Below are 23,956 nucleotides of genomic sequence, written 5' to 3' on the forward strand. Positions count from 1 at the left end.
ATTCAAATTAAATTGCGTCGTTATTTAAAGAAGAGTAGTGATAAAAAAAATATACCTACTATGTATATTAACGTATATATGTATGTAGGTATATGGAATTAGTTCTAACCCCAAAATCCAGAGGGCTCATTGTCGCCAGTCAAAGTCAAATAGGTTGGCCTTCATATGCTTCAAGAGGGCTCTCTATGCCCTATTATACATTATACTCTTTGGACTTGCGAGTTGCGAAATGTCAAATTGTTGCCTGTTGGACAAACTCTCAGCTGATTTAGCAAAATTTCACTTGTGAACTACATTCTATATGACATTTTTCATAAATTGAAATTTCATAATATTTTTAATAATAAGTAATGAGTTATTGATTAAAAATATAAATTTATATTAAATTTCATGTATAACTAATAAATAAATAATGTTTATAAGGTACATAAAATATTTAATTACCTAATTCTTTTAGCTATAATGTATCTGATATGATCATCATGCCGAACATATTTTCTCATTTCTGCTTCGATAATGACAGTTGACACTTGACATTGACACGTCAAGTAGCGTGTTTCGCCGGCGGCGTTCAATTTAAATGTGTTATTTAAATTGAATGTTTTCGAACATTTTCAATCAAAAACGTTTTGTATCACTTGGAGAATATTTAAGGAGTAATGGGTCGCAAAAATCGTAACGTAAATAAGTTCGCACAGCGAAAGCGTGAGAAAAGGGAACAGGTAATATACCAATGTTTACAATCTGTTCATGGTTTGTGTGAATAATGATTAAAATTATTAATTTTTATATAAAATTTTAGGAGAAGAATCCACAGCCAAAGCCCACAGAGGATAATCGTAAACACTATGAAGATATAGTGAGGGAAAATGCTGTGTTTGAAGAGTACTATAAGGTTATTTTTCTTTATATTTTTAGGTTATTAGTAAAATCAGCTATTGTTAAGCTCATTGGAAGTTGCCCACATTTAGTTGTATATCTTCTCTAAATTAGACCTATGAGCTAGTAAAGAAAGTTAATCAAATGAAAAGTACTGTAAAAATAATTGAAATAGATCTAAATATTATCTGCATTTAAACAATTTTAAATAAGTCCAATTAATCAATTTTGAGAGAATGCATAAAGTTTCATGTCACATTTTACTTTTTCATTTTCTATGTTAGTTATTAACGAAACTTCACATTATTTTTTCTTTGAATTCTAGGCTCAAAAAGTATGTCCTGATGCGGAATGGGACGAATTCATGAAATCCCTCAAAGAGAACTTGCCAACAGCATTCAGGATAACTGGATCAAAATGTGAAGCCAATGCGCTAATGAAAATTGTAACGAGTCAATATTTCTCGGAGATACTCAATATGAAACTGAAGGTTGATGGTCAGGATGAGGAGATTAAACCTATAAACTTGCCTTGGTATATACTTTCTATTTATCCATTATATAAGTGACTAGCTGTGCCCCACGGTTTTACCAGCATTGCTCCGCTCCTATTGGTCTTAGTGTGATGATATATAGCCTTTAGCCTTCCTGGATAAATAGGCTATCTATCACTGAAAGAATTTTTCAAACGAGATCAGTAGTTCCTGAGATTAGCGCGTTCAAACAAACAAACAAACTCTTCAGTTTATTATATTACTTGCTGTTCCCCGTGGTTTCACCCGCATTGCTTCGCACCTGTTGGTCTTAGCGTGATGATATATAGCCTATAGCCTTCCTCAATAAATGGGCTATCTAACACCGAAAGAATTTTTCAAATCGGACCAGTAGTTCCCGAGATTAGTACGTTCAAACAAACAAACAAACAAACTCTTCAGCTTTATAATATTAGTATAGATTAGTATTAGTATGAGTATGTATAGATAATATTATATTTAAATATTATGCATTGCAATGGATCTTCCCATCAGATTTTTCTACTGCAACTCATGCCCCCCTAGCCAAGTGGTTTTCTGTTAGCGTAGCGTTCAATAGAATAGACTACGAATGTATGAGATTGACGTAAGCTGTAGACAAACGTATCTACAGCTTACGTCAATCTCATACACTCGTAGTCTATTCTATTGAACGCTACGCTAACAGAAAGCCACTTGGCTAGGGGGGCTGTTCAATGTTATAAATTATAATCAAGATTAGGTGTGCATATATTAATTTATAGTTGCATTGTTACCTCTTGATCAAACAGAATTTATTTGTTAAGATTTTGAAATGAAGCACACAATAACTATTTCCTATTTTATTTACTTTTACTTCTAAAATTATTTTTTTTTTTAGTATAATAAACATTTATTGGCAGCATAAAATCATTGTCAGTCTTGCAGGTATAGTCAATATTCAACTAAATAAAATAAATATGCTTTGGTTGATATTGCTGCTTCGCTATTGTATATCTATCATTAAACTAAATTTTTATCTATATATATTATCTCCCTAGGTACCCAGGTGGTCTAGCCTGGCAGTTACGTCTCTCCCGCACGGACATTCGTCGCAGCGAACCTCTGTACAAGCTGCATAATTTCCTAGTAGCGGAGACTGCAGCGGGGGGAGTGTCGAGGCAAGAAGCTGTTTCCATGATACCACCGGTGGCACTGCAAGTGGAGCCTCATCATAAGGTAATATCTTGCAGATAATGTTCATTTTTTTTAAATATATACATATATGCAAAAAATCTAAATTAATGTTTAAATGTAAAGGACATTACGAAATTACTATTCGTAAATCTGCATCAACCACAATAAATTAAATTTAAAAGTAAGAAGTCATTGGATATATCAATAGAAAGGGTATTTTATCGAATTGAATTAAAAATTTTAAACATTAACATGTCGGTGACACAAGATCAAGTTTGATAAAGTTTTCAAATCAGAAATAATCATCTAATCATAAATTGAGTAAATAAACTGTTATCTATGTTTTAGGTATTGGATATGTGTGCAGCGCCAGGGTCAAAAACGGCACAATTAATTGAGTTTCTACATGCTGATGAAGATAAAATGCCTACTGGTGAGTTCTTTGAGTGTTTGTAAATTTGATACTTTTTTTCTACAAATATCTACTTTTTTTACAAATATCTACTTTTACGAATATAAGCTAAATTTAGCTTTAAAGTATTTGATCGCGATTTAAATTTGTTAAACCTCTTATTACTTTTTCGATTATTCTCTCTTAATCATACATTTGACTTTTTTTATTAAAAATTAACAAGAATACGTCTTGTATTTGGACAAACATATAATTAAAATAATTTATAAATATAATAATTTTCAAGATTTATTAAAATTTTCAGGCTTCGTAATAGCAAACGACGTGGATAACAGCAGATGTTACATGTTGGTACATCAAGCAAAACGTCTAAATTCTCCCTCAATTATCATCACAAACCACGATTCAGCTGTAATGCCCACACTCACTATAACTGATCCAGAGGTAAGCTTTATAAATGTTATTTTTGTATATATTTTGTATCGGGTGTCCCGCGAGGTTCTGTGCTTGGTCCCGTTTTATTAATAACTTATAAGTGTAGTAAAGAGATGCTTACATGGTTTTCTTTACTATAGATTATAAAAATTATAAAAAGTCGTAGGGATGAGAGAGACAAAGAGAACTATAACTAAATATTAAAGACAACTCGCTCCTTAAAATATCAATGAAGTTATTTAAAAATTAAACTAATTGATGCAAAATAACAACATTTGGTTCATCTAAAACCTACAATTTATAGAGTAAGTAATTTATTTTCAAATTATTGAATTGAAACTTCTTTAGTCATCATTAAAATTTCAAAATCGCGTCATGGCATTACCGTCACGTCATGGAGTAAGGCAATTAGTATTTTTGAATCTTGCCAAAGGAGTTTCACATCTGACACGTGTATGTACACACGCGCTCTTTTTTTCGAATTAATAAATATTTTTACTTTTAGAATCCAGAAGCGACGAAAGCACTGAAATACGACCGAATACTGTGCGATGTGCCTTGTTCAGGAGACGCCACGTTGCGGAAAAATCCCGATATTTGGCTCAAGTGGTCTACCGGCAATGGGAACAATTTGCATGGGTGAGATTTTATAAATAATACATCCTACTAATATTATAAATGCGAAAGTTTGTAGGTTTGTTTGTGACTCCTTCACGCAAAAACTGCTGAACCGATTTTCATGCAATTTTGAACATACATAGAAGATAACTTGGATTAACACATATTATAGTTTTTATCACGAAAATACCACAGGAACGGGAACTATCATTATTAGGCTATTTAAGCACACTTACGACTCGTAAACGTTTGACGCTTTCGTAGCCATTTTTGATTACTACATGCATTTAAAAATGTTTTAATTTATTTATTATTGCTATAATTGCTCTTGCTCATTTTTACACATTATTTTGAACGAATGAATGAATGAATGAATACGTTTATTGCCACAACAAGCTTGATAAATACATTTAAATCTACTTAACCTAAAGAACATTTTTATGACACATTTTCATCAAGCAATTTTCTAATTATATTACCAATATTCCACATTACAAAAATATTTATATCCCTTCCAGCATCCAATACAGGATCCTCCGTCGTGGCTGTGAGCTCCTCGAGCTGGGAGGTCGTCTCGTCTATTCCACCTGTTCTTTTAACCCCATAGAGAACGAAGCTGTGGTCCATAGACTGCTGCAAGAGGCTGGGGACAGTGTGAGACTGGTCGATGTGGCTGAGAAACTGCCTGGATTGAAGTTTATCAAAGGTATATATATAATATTATAGTGTATATTATCCTTAAGGTGGATGTTCCGACCGTCCCTCCATACATTTTTGATTACCTCTAAACACTTAACACAGACACTATTTCTTTAAAACTAATCATTTTATCACTTCTCTATAATGAAATGTGTGCGCGTTCGACCTTTTTAATCAATAATTTACAATATTTACTTAAAAAAACAACAGTAAAATACCGGAAAAATTTGACACTTCTACAGTAGTGTGCGTGACTTTTGCCAAGCGAAACACGACATAAAGCACGACATCTAGCGCATAGACTATATACTTATTACAGATCTAGCGCGTCAATGTCTAAACGAAAGGCGATGTTTAGACATAAGACGCGCTAGATGTCGTGCATTCGCGTTCGTTATCTTATATACATAATGAGCATAATTCTAATAAATCAAAGTTCTGTGTAAAAATTAAGTAATTTCATTTCCAATCGTTCAAAGAAAATAACAATAAAATAAAATAAAACTAATGACCTTAGAAACTATGTTTTTTTTTGTAAACAATTTATTACTCATTATTGTTCGTCCGTCGTAGGTCTGTAAACTGTATTGTACACTGAAGGTAAATGGTACTGTAGGTACTTTAGTTCGGCGTCGTCGTCGGCTTGATATAAATTACATTCTTGATTTCATTGACACGCGCTATGATTTGCGCGCGGAATTTCTTGTGTTGTGAATTTATTTTTGTATGTTAAGCATTTTAATTGATTCAAATTGCAATGTTTCTCTAGTATGCATTTGAGACTATATTGTAAATTGTAATAATTGATCGTGGGTATAGTAATTAATTATTCTAATAACGCAATTAGTAATATATGTATTTTCGGTGGGATTCAAAACAAAAAATTGGCCCGTGATTTTTATGAAATTTCACCACATTGCAAATCACATCAATCATAGTTCATACACATGTATGACGAAAGTGATTAGTATTGTGGCTAACATTGACTCATCAGTTCATCACTGAAACCAGTGATAAATCAGTACCTATATCATATTGTGTTTGAATATTTTTAAACAATGATATAAGTATACAATTATTATAAATCGGTAAACTATCAAAGTAATCACAAACTTGCAAACATTGGTAAAATGTCCAGTAGTTTATGAGCCTATTCATTACAATCAAACAAACAAACAAAGTTTTCCTCTTTATAATATTAGTGTAGACAAACACTATGAATACGATCACGAATGCAAATTCGGGGATTTTCTAATTATTGCTAAATAATAATTGAATTCGTTTTGAAATACTCTATAATTTTTAGTGTATAAATATTAAATAGACATTTATAATGTGGTGCTCATTTTTTTTGTACTGCTAACGCTATTGTAGGTACCTATTTTCGTTGTTTTATTTCAAGTGAACACGGCCATACAATTTTGTCACGAGCCGCCTATGATTGTAGGTACTTTTGTTAGGCTCCTTCGTCGTCCGCGTCGCGTCGGCTCGAAAGTTCTTGATTTCATTGTCACGCGCTATGATTTGCGCGCGGATTTTCTTGTGTTGTGAATTTATTTTTGTATTATTATTATTTTTTATTTTTTTTTTATTTTATTGATTTAAATAAAATATTTCACTAGTATGCATTTGAGACTATAGTGTATTATGTATAATTTATCGTAGGTATAGTTATTCTTATAACGCAGTTATATTTTCGGTGGGACAATTTGACCCGTGATTTTTCTGAAATATCACCACGTTGCAAATCACATCAATCATACACACGTATGACGAAAGTATAGTGGCTAACATTGACTCATCAGTTCATCACTGAAACCAGTGATAAATCAGTATATCATATTTTATTGTGTTTGAATATTACGATATATACAATATTATTATAAATCGGTAAACTACCAAAGTACTTCCGAATTTTCAGACAGACAAACAAGTAGTTTGAACACGCAGTTTTCTTATACTAGTAGCAAAAATCAAAACCATAATATTATGTTTACCTACTACCTATATTTTACTAAAAGTCGAGTGCGTCGAAATCGTAAATAATAATATAATGTTTTTCACCTTCCTGGTTATTTTCCCATAGTAAATAGTGTTTTAGGTTTGTTGTTGTAGGTAGGAATAATAATAATTATTCTTACTTGTTGTTTATGAAATGTATATTGAAATAATTTACTTTTACAAATCATTAGTGATATTAGTTTTGAGTGAAAATGCTTGGATCAGCATAATATTATATGGTACTTCAAATACATGTTTTGATAAAAAAACAATAGTGTAATAAAATAAAACTGCGTTTTATTGTAATCAATGTTGACAGTTTTAAATTCCAAAATTATTGATCAATAAAATAGTTTACACCAACAAATATAACTTTTATTTTTATAACCATCGTTCATAATATAAACCGTAGCAGGTGACGTTTTGAAGTTCTGTCTACTCATACAGAAAAATGGAAAACTTGTTTTTTTTGTAAACAATTTATTACTCATTATTGTTGTTTGGCTGTGTGTTTGGCAACTCGAAGCGTGGTCGTCCGTCGTAGGTACTTTTGTTCGGCGTCGCGTCGTCGCTCGTCCGCGTCGGCTTGATATAAAACATTCTTGATTTCATTGACACGCGCTATGATTTGCGCGCGGAATTTCTTGTGTTGTGAATTTATTTTTGTATGCTATGCATTTTAATTGAATCAAATTGCAATATTTCTCTAGTATGCATTTGAGACTATATTGTAATAATTGATCGTGGGTAGGTATAGTAATTAATTATTCTAATAACGCAATTATATTTTCGGTGGGATTCAAAACAAAAAATTGGCCCGTGATTTTTATGAAATTTCACCACATTGCAAATTATATATTATACAATTACAATTACAATTATTATAAATCGGTAAACTATCAAAGTAATCACAAACTTGCAAAATATGCTTTTCCGAATTTTCAGACAGACACACAATTTTATTAGTTTGTTTTAGCAAAGTAGGTACCTATACCTATTATACGCTTACGTCGCGCGTCGCGTCGCGTCGTCGAAAACGGTGCGCCCAGAAACAAACATACCTACCTAATTCAGTTACAATCCTTTTTTTGTTCCGTAATATATTGTATTCTAATACGATTTTTTTTATTCGTCGGCCAGTTCTACTAGGTATAAAAAGATAAAATTGAAATATAATTATTGTAGCGACAGCCATATGTTACTATGTTTTCGTAAATATGTTTTTCACCTTCCTGGTTATTTTCACATAATCTTATATATATATAAATGAATCGCAAAATGTGTTGGTAAGCGCATAACTCGAGAACGGCTGAACCGATTTCGATAATTCTTTTTTTATTATATTCCTTGAAGTACGAGGATGGTTCTTATGTAGAGAAAACGTAAACATGTACCACGGGCGAAGCCGGGGCGGACCGCTAGTCTAATATAAAAATGAATCGCAAAATGTGTTGGTAAGCGCATAACTCGAGAACGGCTGAACCGATTTCGATAATTCTTTTTTTATTATATTCCTTGAAGTACGAGGATGGTTCTTACTTCTTATGGAGAGAAAACGTAAACATGTACCACGGGCGAAGCCGGGGCGGACCGCTAGTAAATAATAAAATAATAAATAGTGTATTAGATTTGTTATTGTATCTTGTATACCTACGAATAATTATTCTTACGTCTTGTTGGGAAATGTTCAAATACCTACCTATTGAAATAATTTACTGTTACAAATCATTAGTGTTATTAGGTAGTTTTGAGTGAATAGGCATGGATCAGAAATTCAGAATATAATATGCTACTAACTACTCAAATACATACACGCCAAACTTGTTTTACATTCACGCCATCTAGAGTTCAATCTTTATCATTTTTGTATACGTCTGTGTGTGTAAACGACCCTGTATGCAATGACAGATGTTAAAACGCATGGTTTTACCGAATTGGGTGGATTTTAAGGCAATGATATGACATATTTAAATAAAATATAATATTCAGTAATCGCCATGACTATTCCTACGACCTTAATCTTTTCCAATTACGCAAAAACTCAAATAAACTAGAAATGTAGAATTCAGCGCCATCTAGCGGGACATTGGCTGGGAACAGATCGTAGCAATCACCTTAAGTGTATAGAGAAAGAAGTGGTGGTCCATAGACTGCTGCAAGAGCCCGGGGACAGTGTGAGATTGATTGATGTGATGCTATGTCCTGGCCTAGCCTTCCTTGATAAATGGTCTACATACTACTACACGGAAAGAATTTTTCAAATCGGACCAGTAGTTCCTGAGATGAGCGCGGTTAAACAAACAAACTGTTCAATTTATAATATTAAGTATACATTATTGAAACGGGGGAAAAGAATTATAAATTAAATGTACGAATTTGTAGTTTCAACATTTCCATATCAAGCTTGAAATAAAAAGAAAACTGTCGTTGAAAAATAGAACAAAAATAATTTCCTAAATTGTTCCCAGGTATGACATACTGGAGACCGGCGTCAAAAGACATGGTGTTTTACGAAAAATACGAAGATGTGCCGGAAAAATGGCAGACGGTTGTCAGACCGCAGATGTTCCCGCCAACTCCTGAAAGCGCTGCTAAATATCACTTGGATAAGTGGTAAGTAAATAAAATGAGCGTGTGTGCCGAGCACACGTGTCAGAAGTGAAACTTCTTTGACAAGATTCTAAGATACCATAATCGCCCTATTCCATCTTGATGGTATTGTCATGACGCGATCTTGAAATTTTACTCTCAGCGCGCCTAAGGAACTGTCACTTCAAAAATAATATAGCTTTCTACCCGCGGTTTCGTATGCATTTCTCATTCCCATTGGAATGAGATGTTTCATCGCGGCAAAAATTAGGCACAAAAACTTGATATATCAAGAAATGAAAATTTTAAATCATAAATTGCAAGTAGTAGTTATATATAGAGCTCCCAAATTAAATAAAAGAAATATTACAATTATCAAGCACCTTTCTAATTGGCCGTATTATTATCGGACAAATAGGTACTTTGAGTAACTAGATAATAAAATGATCGTATTTTTAGTGTTTCTATTATAATTTACATCATTGCCAAGCATCATCAAAATTCTTTCAATGGTTTTCGCGTGGTTTTGCCCGTTTATAATATTGCATTGTAATGCTTATGTATTATTATGTTATTATCTGCACTTTAAACTTTCAGCATAAGAATCCTACCCCACCATCAAGACACAGGCGGTTTCTTCGTCGCTGTATTCGAGAAAGTCAACCCTCTACCTTGGGAAAAAGACCAAAAAGATCAAAAAGAAGAGTCAAAAGAAGAAGTAGAGAAGAAAGAAGAGAAGAAAGAGCCGCCGAAGAAGAAGAGAAGACTGGGGGGATATAAGGAGGATCCATTTGTGTTCTTTTCTGGGGAGAATGAAGATGTCTTTCCGTCTATTAAGGAGTATTATGATCTGAATGAATTTGACGCTTCGTGTTTATTGACCAGGTTATTATTTTTTAATTTTGTTAGTTGATTTGTCGGAATTTGTATTTTTTTAAAGAATTCTTAATCAAATTTGATATTTTTGGTTTAATGGCATTCAAATGCTCTATAAATATTAATTTATAAAGAACGATTTATATATCACGAGGCGGGACTCGAACCCGCATCCTTTCGCGCCAAACCGGGGCGGATGCCTGACCAACTCAGCCACTCGTGCCACTTTTCGAGTCCCGCCTTGTGATCGAATTTTTTTATTCTTTAAGAATTCTTAATCTTTAATTGGTCTGTCTCTTACAAAAAAATGAGCGTGTTTGCCGAGCACACGTGTTAGAAGTAAAACTTTTTTGGCAAGACTCAAAGATACCAAAATCATCGCCGTACTCCATGACGTGACGATATTACCATGATGCGACCTTGAAATTTTAATCTGAACTCGCCTAAAGAAGTTTCAATCAAAAATTCAATTGAAACAGTTATGACGTCACAACATGGCGATGAGTCAATCATTCTCTTGGTTGGATCGAAAAGTTTTTACATCATATAACAACTTGATATTACACTAGCTGTTCCCCGCGGTTTCACCCGCATTGCTCCGCTCCTGTTGGTCTTAGCGTCATGATATATTATAGCCTATAGCCTTCCCCGATAAATGGGCTATCTAACACCGAAAAAATTTTTCAAATCGGACCAGTAGTTCCTGAGATTAGCGCGTTCAAACAATCAAACAAACTCTTCAGCTTTATAATATTAGTATAGATTTCGATAAACGTACATCCATCCGATAAAGAAAAGAAACTAATTTATTATTAACTAGCTTCCGCCCGCGACTCCGTCCGCGCGGATGTCGGTCTTCGCGTGGATGGTTATTTCTCCATTTTGAGTACCTCTGTCAATAACATCTTATAAATATCTATTGGACCCAATTCCCAAATACGGCTAGGCCTATAATAATACGCAACGTGTGTTCGCGGTTCTACGGAACAACGTCTATGGATAAAACTGAAAAATTAGGATTAATTTTTTTCTACGTATTTTTCCAGGATAAAAAGTATCCTATTTTACGCCCAGGATAATAAGGTATAATTATACCAAGTTTCATCAAAATCGAACCGCTAGTTTTCACGTGATGCCTTCACATACAGACAGACAGACAGACAGACAGACAGACAAAAATTTTTTTAATCACATATTTGGGTTTGGTATCGATCCAGTAACACCCCCTGCTATTTATTTTTTCAATATTTTCAATGTACAGAATTGACTTTTCTACAGATTTATTATATGTATAGATAACGTTAAAACAAAAAATATATTTATTACAGATGCCACGTAGGCAAAAAGAAGAATATATACCTAGTTTCTCCTATCGTGAAAGACATAGTGAAAAGGAATGAAGCCAATATTAAAATAATAAACACAGGAGTGAAAACCTTCGTACGTTGTGATAATAAGAACATGACTTGTGCTTTTAGGTAAGTAACTTATTATAGTAGAGCCATTTTAATAATAGGCAACATTTGACAGTTCAACGAAATTCAACAACGTAATAGTAACGACAGAATAATATGTTATTTCGTTTTGTTAGCACATTTGCTTAAATTTTTTCAATAACAATTACTTATCTTATAATATAAAAATGAATCGCAAAATGTGTTGGTAAGCGCATAACTCGAGAACGGCTGAACTGATTTCGATAATTCTTTTTTTATTATATTCCTTGAAGTACGTGGATGGTTTTTATGTAGAGAAAACGTAAATTTGTACCACGGACGAAGCCGGGGCGGACCGCTAGTTTATAATAATAATGACTGATACGAATAATTTTAATATTTGATTCTACTAATAAACCATTCTAAACATATAAACAATTTCTAATTTAAAGAACTAACGTCGCTACAATTATTATGTCAGTTAACCTATTTTCTTTGTAAATACTGGAGACGTTATTACAAAAATCGAAATCTGATATCTAGAATCGAATGCGTTTATTTCCATTTTTTTGTATAGTGTGTAATATAATATTTTTTTCTTTTAATGTATAAAATATATTAATTTCTAGGTTATCCCAAGAGGGGTTACAGAGTATAGTCCGGTACATAGGTCCCAAAAGACGAGTGCAAATACTAAAAGAGGATCTAATAGTTGTTCTACAGAACGATGACGTCAGCAACCCCCCACATTTGACCATGTTCTCGGAACACACGCAGAAACTTGTGAAGGATTTACGTAAGTGTTTTTGATTATATGAAGTTTTTTTCTATATGTGTAAGTCTCTTTATTTGATTAATTAATTTTACTAAAATAAAAATTTACCGCTTATAATTCTCTACATCGATAATAATATTTTGAATAATATTTTTGTATGCTCTTTGTGATGATATTACAATAAGTAAAAAAACATTCTGCACCCACAAAATGGTTTATTAAATAAAAAAAAAGATCTGTTTTTACAAGTTTTGTTTTTCAGTTTAAATTCTACTAATATTATAAATGCGAAAGTGTATGAGGATGGATATGTGTATGTTTGTTAGTCAAGCAAATACTACTGAACCGATTCAAAAAAAATTACCATTCATATAGAGGGTAACTTGGATTAACACATAGGAGATTTTATCTCGGAAATCTCGCGGGAACGGGAACTATGCGGGTTTTTCTTTGAAAACACGAGCGAAGCCGCGGGCAGAAAGCTAGTTGGTAATATAATATGAAATGAGTTGCAGCCATTTCTGAGATTCAGATTTTACTTAAGTATAACTTGTTCAAATTTATAAAATACTGACTAAAATTGCCTTTTTTCATATTTAGCATCAGGTAGTTGCGTACTAGAATACAACGATGAAGGCATGGAATTAAAACTAGTTGGTTGGCGCGGCGTTCACTCGCTTCGGGCGTACACTGCTTCGTCTGATACAGTACATTATCTGAGATTGTTAGGCGCTGATTATAGTAAATATGGTGAGTTCACGAATTGTTGTTATAATAATTGTTGAAGTGAAACTTCTTTATCGGGGTTGGAAAAAAATTTAGTGTAACATTTTTTCGTTACGCGTGACATTTTTCCGTTACGCGCCATCTTTTTCTTATCCCTACCACGCGTGATTCGACGTAAAGTTGCATATAGTGAATTTATTTTTTGAAAAATAAGGTCATAAAGAAGTTTCACTTCTTACGTGTGTACATTAGTACACGCACACATTTTTTTTTCTTCAGTTAGTCTTCTTAAAGCACTTTTCAATTGTCTAATTAAAATCGTCAAATTGTATAATACCTATAATAATTAATATTATAAAGCTGAAGAGTTTGTTTGTTTATTAGAACGCGCTAAACTCAAGAACCACTGGTCCGATTTGAAAAATTCTTTCGGTGTTAAATAGCCCATTTATCGAGGATTCGAGGAAGGCTATAGGCTATATATCATCACAATAAGACCAACAGGAGCGGAGCAATGCGGGTGAAACCGCGGAGCGCAGCTAGTTATAAATAAAGTCAAAATAACGGAGAAAGTTCTCCGCCTCATGTGTGTCTATTCGCGATAAGCTTAAAAACTACTGCAAAAAAGTTGTTCGGTTTTCACAAAAATATACATATAAAAACGAGGATCAAAACTAACAATGTGTAACTTCCTACTAATATTATAAATAAGAAAGTTTGTTTGGATGTGTGTGTGTGTGTGTGTGTTTGTTACTCTTTCACGCAAATTCTACTGAACCGATTACAATGAATTTAGCACAGATATAGAGGGTAACTTGGATTAACACATAGGACAGTTTTTATCCCGGAAATCCCACGGGAACGGGAACTATGCGGGTTTTCCTTTGCAAACGCGGGCGAAGCCGCGGGCGGAAATCTAGTAAAATATAATATTACGTTTTATTTGTTTCATATAAAATATAATAGAATCTATTTTCCAATAGCCTTTTACACTAAAATGTCCCATTAAGTAAAATTCTCTACAAATTTTCGTTATAATTTCCCAGATTTAAACAAATTCAAAAAAGCAGACGTTCCAGAAAGTTCTGAAGCGACAGAAAACACAGAAGATATTGCAATGGCGGGAGATGGGTCAAACGAAATTGAACCTAATGGTATTAACGAGAGTAAAGGGGATGTAGGAAAGGAAGATAGCAAATAAGAATTATTTTTGTATGACATTTATGAATTATATTTGTTATATTTTAAGTGGGTGTTTTTATTTTTGCTCTGTTTTTTGGAAGGAAAATACCGAGCAGTTGAGTTGATGATAAAAAAGAGCGTGTGTGACGAGCACACGTGTCAGAAGTGAAACTTCTTCGGCAAGATTATCTTTGATAACAAAATCATCGCCTCACTCCATGACTCGAATCAAGTTTTAAATTACTGATGAAAAGTATAATTCCTTTGCACACACTCGAGGGCATATTAGATGAGTTTTATGTTTTTTGCTTTAAAACAAACAAGACATGAACGTGACCATCGCGCTAAAGCGACTGAGTGCAGTGTGGCCGGTTGACCTCTGTTGAGCAGAACATAAGTGATGTAGGCGGTGTCTTCTCCATACGTAGTAATAGTATCTCAATGTAATTATCATCAAAATGGATTCAGTGGTTTATTCGTAAAAGATTACAAACTTTTATTCAGGTATCCCCATAAACTTCAAATTTATAATAGTACTAGCTTTTGCCCGCGACTTCGTCCGCGTGGAATAGTGACTTCCGGCAGAAAAGTATAGATAGCTGTGCCCGCGACTACGTCAGCGTGTAACTCCTTGTGTATTATTAATTTAAAATGTATTGGTAATATTATTTACATCAGGTTCACATGAGGCTTAAGGACCTATAGAATCAAAATACTTTAGCGCAAAGCTTCCGGGTAAACTATATTGAAAGTTGACCCGTCCGGCACGTGAACATAAAGATTTCTAGAACTGCTAACACGGGAAAGAGCAACGTATAACTGACCATGCGAGAAACAACTGACACCGAGATCTACTCCGGCAACATGAAAAGTCTGCCCTTGAGCCTTATTTATTGTCATTGCATAACACACCGATACTGGGAATTGCGTCCTTTTAAATTGGAATGGAAAATTATTTGGTATTAAGGGTATTCTGGGGATAAAGACGGTTTCTCCTGCACCGCAACCTGTTAAAATTTGAGCCTCGATTATATTTTGTTGCAACTGGGTTACTTTTAGTCGAGTTCCATTGCAAAGTTGTGGTGGTCTTAAATTTCGGAGTAGAATAATCGGAATGCCAATTTTTAAACAAATTTCGTGAGAAGGAAGTCCGGGCATATTTAAAGAATTTAAAAATTCTATCGGGTAATTAGTTGCTTCTTGTTCATCGACCATTCTATTTATTGATCTATAAACTTTGCTTTCCCCCTGTATATTCGACAGTATTTTGTTATTAATCTCAGATGCCTGGTCATTGCGAGGAGTTAAAATAGATCTTTCGCATAGCCAGGAATTGTCCCTATTTAATATATTTGTTACGTCACCGTAAACCGACGATATAAGATGTGGTTGAGATTGCACTATACAACATAATTCAGGCGTCAGAATAAGTTTTCCTTGGTGTAGTTGTGGATAGGTACCTTCACCAATCTTTAATAATGAATCAGAAAATTGACTATCATCTGGGTTATCTCCAGTTCTCACTCGCATGTTTATAGTCAAATGCACCGATTGTATATCACGCCACAAATAAGAGCTTTTCAGGCAAGCCCTAACCTCATCAGCTCGGGTTCCCCGTGGTATTACCGGTAAGGTTTGTCGGAAATCACCACAAAATAAAACCGTGATACCGCCCATTGGTCGATCATTTTGTCTTATATCCCTTAAAGTTCTATCTACCGCTTCTACTGCTTTTCGATGGGCCATCGTACATTCATCCCATATGATTAAATTACACTCGCGTAATACCTTTGCTTTGTCGCTATTTCTTGAAATACTACAGGTTGGACTTTCCGTGCGATCTAAATCAATTGGTATTTTGAACATAGTGTGAGCCGTTTTACCTCCTGGTAGCAATGTTGCAGCTATCCCAGATGAAGCTACGGCAAGAGCTATTTTACGCTGATTTCGAACATAAGCCAATATTAATTTAGTCAAAAAGGTTTTCCCAGTTCCTCCAGGTGCATCTAAAAACCATATTGTTCCCAAATTATTTTGAACACTTCCGCACACACGGTCATAAACTGAACGTTGTTCTGCAGTCATCATTGGGACACCGTTTTCTAATGTTGTCAGCAGTTCCATTAAGTTGTAACCAATCTCTGCGGAATATTCCCTATTAGTTACCTCTCCGACTGAGGTTGGTGTTGGCAAACCATATTCACATAGTGATTTACCGCCAACTGCTGTTAACTCATCCTGAAGAGCTAATAAGCACTGATTTATGGCAAGATCACGGAAATTATCATTAGTTGTGCCTTCATCATTGTTAGATATATTTCTAAGAAAGTCTTCTGAAAATTTGTCTTTATATTTTTCCCATAATTGTACAGCATCTGACAAATTACAAAATGTAAGTAATGTTACAAATAAATGACGTAACCGTCTTGGATTATCACTAACACAGGATTCTGCTAAAGCGTCATCCCAATGCTGATCATTTTCAAGCAAATGACGCGCTTGGCAAGCTGCATGATAACTGGGATAAACAACATTGTCTACTTTTCTCAAATCTATAAATGAGGTTGGTCCTCGCACAGTATGTAATAATAATCGCAAATAGAAACACTCAGCGTTGTTAGGATGAACGGTGTATACTCTACCAAGAACATGTTCTTTGAAAATACCTGACTCGCCATCTACAGGCCTGCCACGGCGTCTACGATTAAAGACACCTCGTTGCTTATCGTAGGTATAATACGATGGAACTTCTTCATATAAAAGAGATTTTGCAAAATCATCAGTTTGGCAAAGTCGAAAGAATGCTAATAAAGTTGTTTGTCTAGGGTTCTCTAACCGTTCTGTGACATTTTCGGTGTTGAAATATATACGTTGACCGCCTTCAAGATGAACATCCAGATGGGTCACAGGTGGATATCTTTCATGAATGTTGAAACTTAAGATCCGCCACACAGCTTCTGAAGAACTTATATATCTGCCTGACTGAAATCTTGTAACTTCATCATTTTCATTTCTCAAAGCAAATGTAGCTTGGTCACTGCCCTTATTAATGTACTTACAAATATATTTTATTGACTCTACACTATTACACATTTCAACATTTATGTGAGCTTGAAATGCTCTGGACAACACAGGAGAATACGGAACGACCCACCTATTGTCTAAAATAACCTGTTGTCCAGACACTCGCTTTTCAACAGTGAAACCACCAGTATCTCTTGAACGGCGACGATATTTCGGGTATCCATCATGTCCTGTTACAGTTTCTTCCACTAAGGCTTTTGGATATCTTTTAGTGCAACGACCGTCTTGCATGCAAGAAGAATTCACGTTAAATGCACCACATGGACCATGTATCATATGAGTTTTAACAATGTCGTATAACTCGGAATCTGCAATCGGACTTGGAATTTCGGCACTGATTAAACTGTCTACATCATTAGGTCGAACCTTATCTTTTAACCAAAGCAGGATATGTGCGTGGGGTAAGCCGCGTTTTTGCCATTCAACACTATACATATAACACAATACTTCTCCAAAAATGTTATCTTTGGTAAATAGATCTATCATTGATTTTAATTTTAAATGAAAAACTCTTGCGATGATATCATGGCGGTCATGCGGTGCTTGACCCTCAAGAAGCTCCCGAGTGATTTCATCCCACTTAGGATTGGTAGTTACAGTAATAAATAAGTCGGGACGTCCATATTTTCTTACGTAACAAAAAGCATCTTGAGTACGTTCGTGCATGTAGCGTGGACCACCAGTAAAAGAAGAGGGCAAAATAACTAAACGGCCCATATTCACCGTATCATTATCTTGCTGCATGGCGTCGCGAAGGTGCACGTATTCTTCAGCGCGCAGCTGCCTTTGATTAGATCGTATATAAACTAATCTTTCGGTTTCAATTTTTGCGTACATGTCTACAATAAACTGATTGAATAAGCCACGAAAACGTTGCAAGTATACAAACCTATTCCGTCTTACTTGCAATTGGTAACAGTAAAATTGAAGGCATGAAATCTTTTTATTATAAATAGGTGCGCCTGTATGCGGATCAGTTTGGTATAAAGCAAAATTATAACCATCTTCCCCTCGACAATATATCAAAGGATATTGCAAACCGTCGTAAGCCCTGTGGGTTTCGTAAATACGTTGTAAACGATTGTCTCTGGAACGGATAACGATATCACGCCTATCACATTCCTGGTCGACCAATACCACAGCAACTTCATTCGTGGATGGAGCATTATAACGCCCAGGGTGTTCCTGCGTTGGACGCCTATCGGCATTTATAACAATTTTATAATTGTTATCATCATCTCGAGGAAGAGCTTCTAATGCCGATTTAAAACTGCATACATACGAATTAATCTGATGCAACATGTTCTGAAGTTGTGAAATGAGTTCAGCATTTAAATTTGGGAAATATTGATTTCTTATATTCGACTGTTCGTTGTAGTCGGATACAAAATATATTTGAAGAAACTTAGGTTGGTCTTCAGGCAAAAGAGATCCTATCAAATGGTAAACCTGACCTTGTATTTTAAAAGTAGGCATGAAAGGACCTTCGGAGATTTGTTGAGCACCAAAGGATGTCATCTGAAACGCACTATTATAAGTGCGAATGTTGTCGAAAAACTGTTTAGATTGCACATGTTCCCCTAAAAGTAATGATTTCAAAGGTTCCGGTGGGTCTTCGAATGAAGGCAAATTTATTTTACCTCCAGAACAACAGAATCCAGCCGACTCCTTACTCCACTTTAAAGCATTACAAAAAGAACATACCACGTTCATATCGCCTATTACAGAAGATGATCTGTAATCAATTGTGAAATTATAAGCAAACCCACTTTTATATTTGTCTGACCACGCCACCGTATTTCTAGATTGATCTTCTATGTGTACATCTAAGTTATTAAGACTATGACGAAATCTGTCTGCAGTAAGACGGGCCTCTCGCTGTTCGTCCGTTTCAAGAGACCGAATATTTTCGATTCTTAATCTTTCATTAGACAAACTTATTAATCGTTCTTGTGTCAAAGAATTGTAATGTTCGCGTACCGACTCTAGTCGTTGTTCATGCTCATGTTCATCTTCGAGTGATCGAACAATATTATGGTGCACCCTATCATTTGTCAAACGGTCTTCATATTGAGTAAAAGTTTCAGATTCTCGAGATAAAATATGACGTTCGCGGTCAGCTGTGAGACGCAATTCCCTCTCAGTGAAGGTTTCTGACTCGCGAGACAATATATGACGTTCGCGGTCAGCTGTGAGACGTAATTCCCTCTCAGTGAAGGTTTCTGACTCGCGAGACAATATATGACGTTCACGGTCAGCTGTAAGACGTAATTCCCTCTCAGTGAAGGTTTCTGACTCGCGAGACAATATATGACGTTCGCGGTCAGCTGTAAGACGTAATTCCCTCTCAGTGAAGGTTTCTGACTCGCGAGATAATGTATGCCGTTCGCGGTCAGCTGTGAGACGTAATTCCCTTTCAGTAAATGTTTCGGACTCGCGAGATAATGTATGTCGTTCGCGGTCAGCTGTGAGACGCAATTCTCGTTGTGAAGCAGTTTCAGCTGCTCGGGATAACACATGTTGTTCTTGGTCAATGGTAAGCCTTAGCTCTCGTTGAGAAAAGCTTTGAGACGCCCGTGATGTAGCTCGTCTCGCTCTGTCAGCTGCTAATCGCATCTCTCTCTCTGAAGAGCTTTCATTGGCTCGAGAAGTTGAGGCACTAACTCTCATAGAGTTTAACCGATATGCTCTTTCCTCTGCCGATTCTTGAGAACGCGCATTTCTCATCCTCTTAGCATCTCTAGAATTTCGAGATAAAGATGGTCTTTTTTTAGGTGGCATTGTGTATTTTTAATCAACAGTAACTGAAGCTACCTTGCACTTATGAAATCTATTAATATTATATAATATAAACACTACTAAAATAACTAAAATGCGTACCTACTACTACTTATAAAGAAATAAAATGTAAACTAATAATATGCTTAAACACTACCGAAACCTATAGAATAACAACAAAAGAAATCTATAAATGAACTATAATAATTATAGTTAAACACTACTATAATAAATATATGATAATTACGAAAATAAACTATTAATACCTACCAAAATAACAAAGATACGTACCTACTGCTACTTCACTTATAAAGAAATAAAATGTAAACTAATAATATGCTTAAACACCACCAAAACCTATAGAAAAACAAATAATTACGAAAATAAACTATTGATATAATTAAACACTACCAAAATAACTAAAATAATTACCAATTGATACTTCACTTATAAAGAAATAAAATGTAAACTATTAATATGCTTAAACACTACCAAAACCTATAGAAAAACAAATAATTACGAAAATAAACTATTAATATAATTAAACACTACCAAAATAACTAAAATACGTACCTACTGCTACTTCACTTATAAAGAAATAAAATGTAAACTAATAATATGCTTAAACACTACCAAAACCTATAGAAAAACAAATAATTACGAAAAAAAACTATTAATATAATTAAACACTTCCAAAATAACTAAAATGCGTACCTACTGGTACTTCACTTATAAAGAAATAAAATGTAAACTAATAATATGCTTTAACACTACTAAAACCAACAACAACAACAAAAGAAATCTGTCAATAAGGTCGAACACTCTGAACGTCTATTCGCATCAACAGCCAAATATTGTATGAACCTCGCACGCGGACCCGCCGCCTTTTTATAGCTCCCACCGCGAAGCGCGTCGAACGCGGCAACTGATACACAAAAATAATCCTTATGGCATGATTCTGTATTCACGCGCGATGACTTATAGCGTATTTCATGTTCAGTAGCACCTCGTTAAGTCGAACCTCGATAAGTCAAATACCTCCAAATCTAGAAAAAATGTTTTGTTCCCTTCCCCTCAAACACCAAAACCTCCATTACTTGAAATCTTGACCCTCTATTAGTTGAAATAATCACCGAGTCCCTCCAAGCCATTTTGGTACATATTTTCACTCTTTAACCGTTCGAAGAAGTTTAGTTGATCTGCTCTTAAACATGCAATAACCTATCTTATTTTGCGTCCCTCTACTTTTATCTCCAATTCTTAATTTATTTTATTTTAATTGCCATGGCTAAGTGCACGTTTATATTTATTTTTTCTTATTCGCATTTGTTGCACGTATAAAAATGTATGTATCCAAACTGTGGATAATGTTGTTGGTTGGACAGTTATACCTGCATTTAGATTAAGTTTTAATGTACAATTAACCACTGTTCTGCTGTTTATTATCCCTAATAAAGAAAATAAAATAAAATAAAATAACTCGAAAAATTAACTTTCACCTTTGTATCTCGACCATAGCAACGTTTTATTTTACAACCTTTATCTACAACTTGATCATTTGGAATTTATTATCTCTATTGTTCGAACAAAAATAAGTTGCCGACTTTAAGAACTTGAACTTTTTTGTGTACTTTTTATGTAAAACAATCGATGTACAGCTGCTAATGAGCCTTAATAAAATAAAATAAAATAAACTTGCCGACAATGTAAGTAGGTACACTATTGTTTCTTAGAAAACATTTTAGGACTATACTATAATAAATTGATGACTCACGTAAACACGTGTTTGCATTATCTGATGACGAAATTATTTTTATTTTAATTGCCATGGCTAAGTGCACGTTCTGATGAGTCTTTTTCCCAGACAGATGAAAAGAACTCTGCGAACATATTATTACTTATTTTCAATATCTGTATGTGCTGAACGATTACCCAGAGTAAGCGTGGGAACGGACGAAGCGCGTTTTTTGTCTTTAATGTAAGACCAAAAAAGTTTTGTAGATTGGGGTAGCAACGCAACTTATATCGGTCAGTTTCCTAGCGGTCCGCCCCGGCTTCGCCCGTGGTACATATTTACGTTTTCTCTACATAAAAACCATCCTCGTACTTCAAGGAATATAATAGAAAAGAATTATCGAAATCGGTTCAGCCGTTCACACGTGATGCCATGACAACGCGAAACGGGTGCAGACCCGCCGCCTTTTTATAGCTCCCGCCGCGAAGCGCGTCGAACGCGGCAACTGATACACAAAAATAATCCTTATGGCTGCATGATTCTGTATTCACGCGCGATGACTTATAGCGTATTTCATGTATAACTTTGGTGTTTCTACACCGATTTACATGATTCTTTTACTATAACCTGCCCAGGAGTATGAAGAATAATTGTGCCAAATTTGGTTAAAATCCGTCGTGTAGTTTTTGTTTCTATAACGAATATACAGACAGACAGACAGACAGACAGACAGACAGACAGACAAAAATTTTACTGATTGCATTTTTGGCATCAGTAGCGATCCCTTATCACCCCTTCATAGTTTTTTTTTAAATATATTTCATGTACAGAATTGGCCTCTCTACAGATTTATTATAAGTATAGATTAGTAGGAAAGAATTTAGATTATTGTAAAATAGTTTTAATGTTTTTAAATAAACAAGCTAGAAAGTACGTTTAAGAAGAAGTTTGTATATGTATCGACGAAGTCAGGGTACAAGTAACTTATCTTCTATAATATAAAAATGAATCGCAAAATGTGTTGGTAAGCGCATAACTCGAGAATGGCTGAACCGATTTCGATAATTCTTTTTTTATTATATTCCTTGAAGTACGAGGATGGTTCTTATGGAGAGAAAACGTAAACATGTACCACGGGCGAAGCTGGGGCGGACCGCTAGTGTTCAATAAAATAAAACACAAATCAAATTAAAAACGTTTATTTCAAACTCGCTGTTTAGCGATAACAAACAATTACAAATTAATATCTAATACAAACTATATTTAGGCTTTGTTAAAGAAAATGGCGGGAGAAATTATAAAAACGCCATTTTAACAGCAATCGTGATGAAAACAAATTCAAAATTCAAACTGTCAATTCAAATGATTAATAAAAAGTTATAGTAATGCTATCCTCTTCTGTCATACAGAAACGAGATATGGTTAGAAAAGGATAGATTGATTGTGCTTATTTCCGGATATAAATATGTAATTGAAATAATCTCACAAAATTGTATGACATCATATGGTGCGAGCCACATGTGATTCATGTTTGAATGATATTAACATCGGAAAGAGGAGATATGGAAAAAAAATATTAAATAGTTGGTTAAAAAATTACATACCTATATAGATCGCAGCAACACAAAATATAAAAATTAAATTAATAATACTGCTAATATAAAAATAAAATTAATAATACCTACTACTAATTTATTTTAAATTAAACAGATTACAAAAAACAGCGGGTAACGTAACCAAATCGTAATATATACAAAATCTGCATTTTGTATATTACTTTCTTTTTTAAAGATTGGTCTTCCAAGACCTGAAACGTACTAAAAAAAAGCATTTCCTGTGCATATAATAATATACAAAATTGCTGTATCCCTTAACCTTCTACCTAAATTAAGACTAACTGTGCAGGCTGTAGAAAGTGAATTTAACATTTATTATCGGAATTTTGGCGCCGGTTACCATCGCATATAACCAATGAGTAGGTATCCTTCGTATATCAAATCGTAAAACCATGTCAATTGTATAGAAACCAGTGGCAAAAATATAT

General features: G+C 34.4%; 1 protein-coding gene across 1 annotated transcript; it reads left to right on the forward strand.

Annotated features, from left to right (window-relative positions):
• Positions 1–557: 557 nt before the first annotated feature.
• On the forward strand, positions 558–14,343 carry LOC123701777 (tRNA (cytosine(34)-C(5))-methyltransferase). The gene is made up of 14 exons (XM_045649336.1): positions 558–722; positions 803–895; positions 1,205–1,413; positions 2,431–2,608; positions 2,915–2,999; positions 3,283–3,422; positions 3,919–4,052; positions 4,550–4,737; positions 9,200–9,344; positions 9,918–10,205; positions 11,525–11,674; positions 12,262–12,428; positions 13,008–13,157; positions 14,180–14,343. Exons 1-14 carry the CDS (start codon positions 660–662, stop codon positions 14,332–14,334), a joined length of 2,145 nt encoding a protein of 714 aa, XP_045505292.1. The 5' UTR covers positions 558–659; the 3' UTR covers positions 14,335–14,343.
• Positions 14,344–23,956: the final 9,613 nt, after the last annotated feature.

The sequence above is a fragment of the Colias croceus genome, chromosome 22 (assembly GCF_905220415.1).
Source record: "Colias croceus chromosome 22, ilColCroc2.1".
NCBI lineage: Eukaryota > Metazoa > Arthropoda > Insecta > Lepidoptera > Pieridae > Colias > Colias croceus.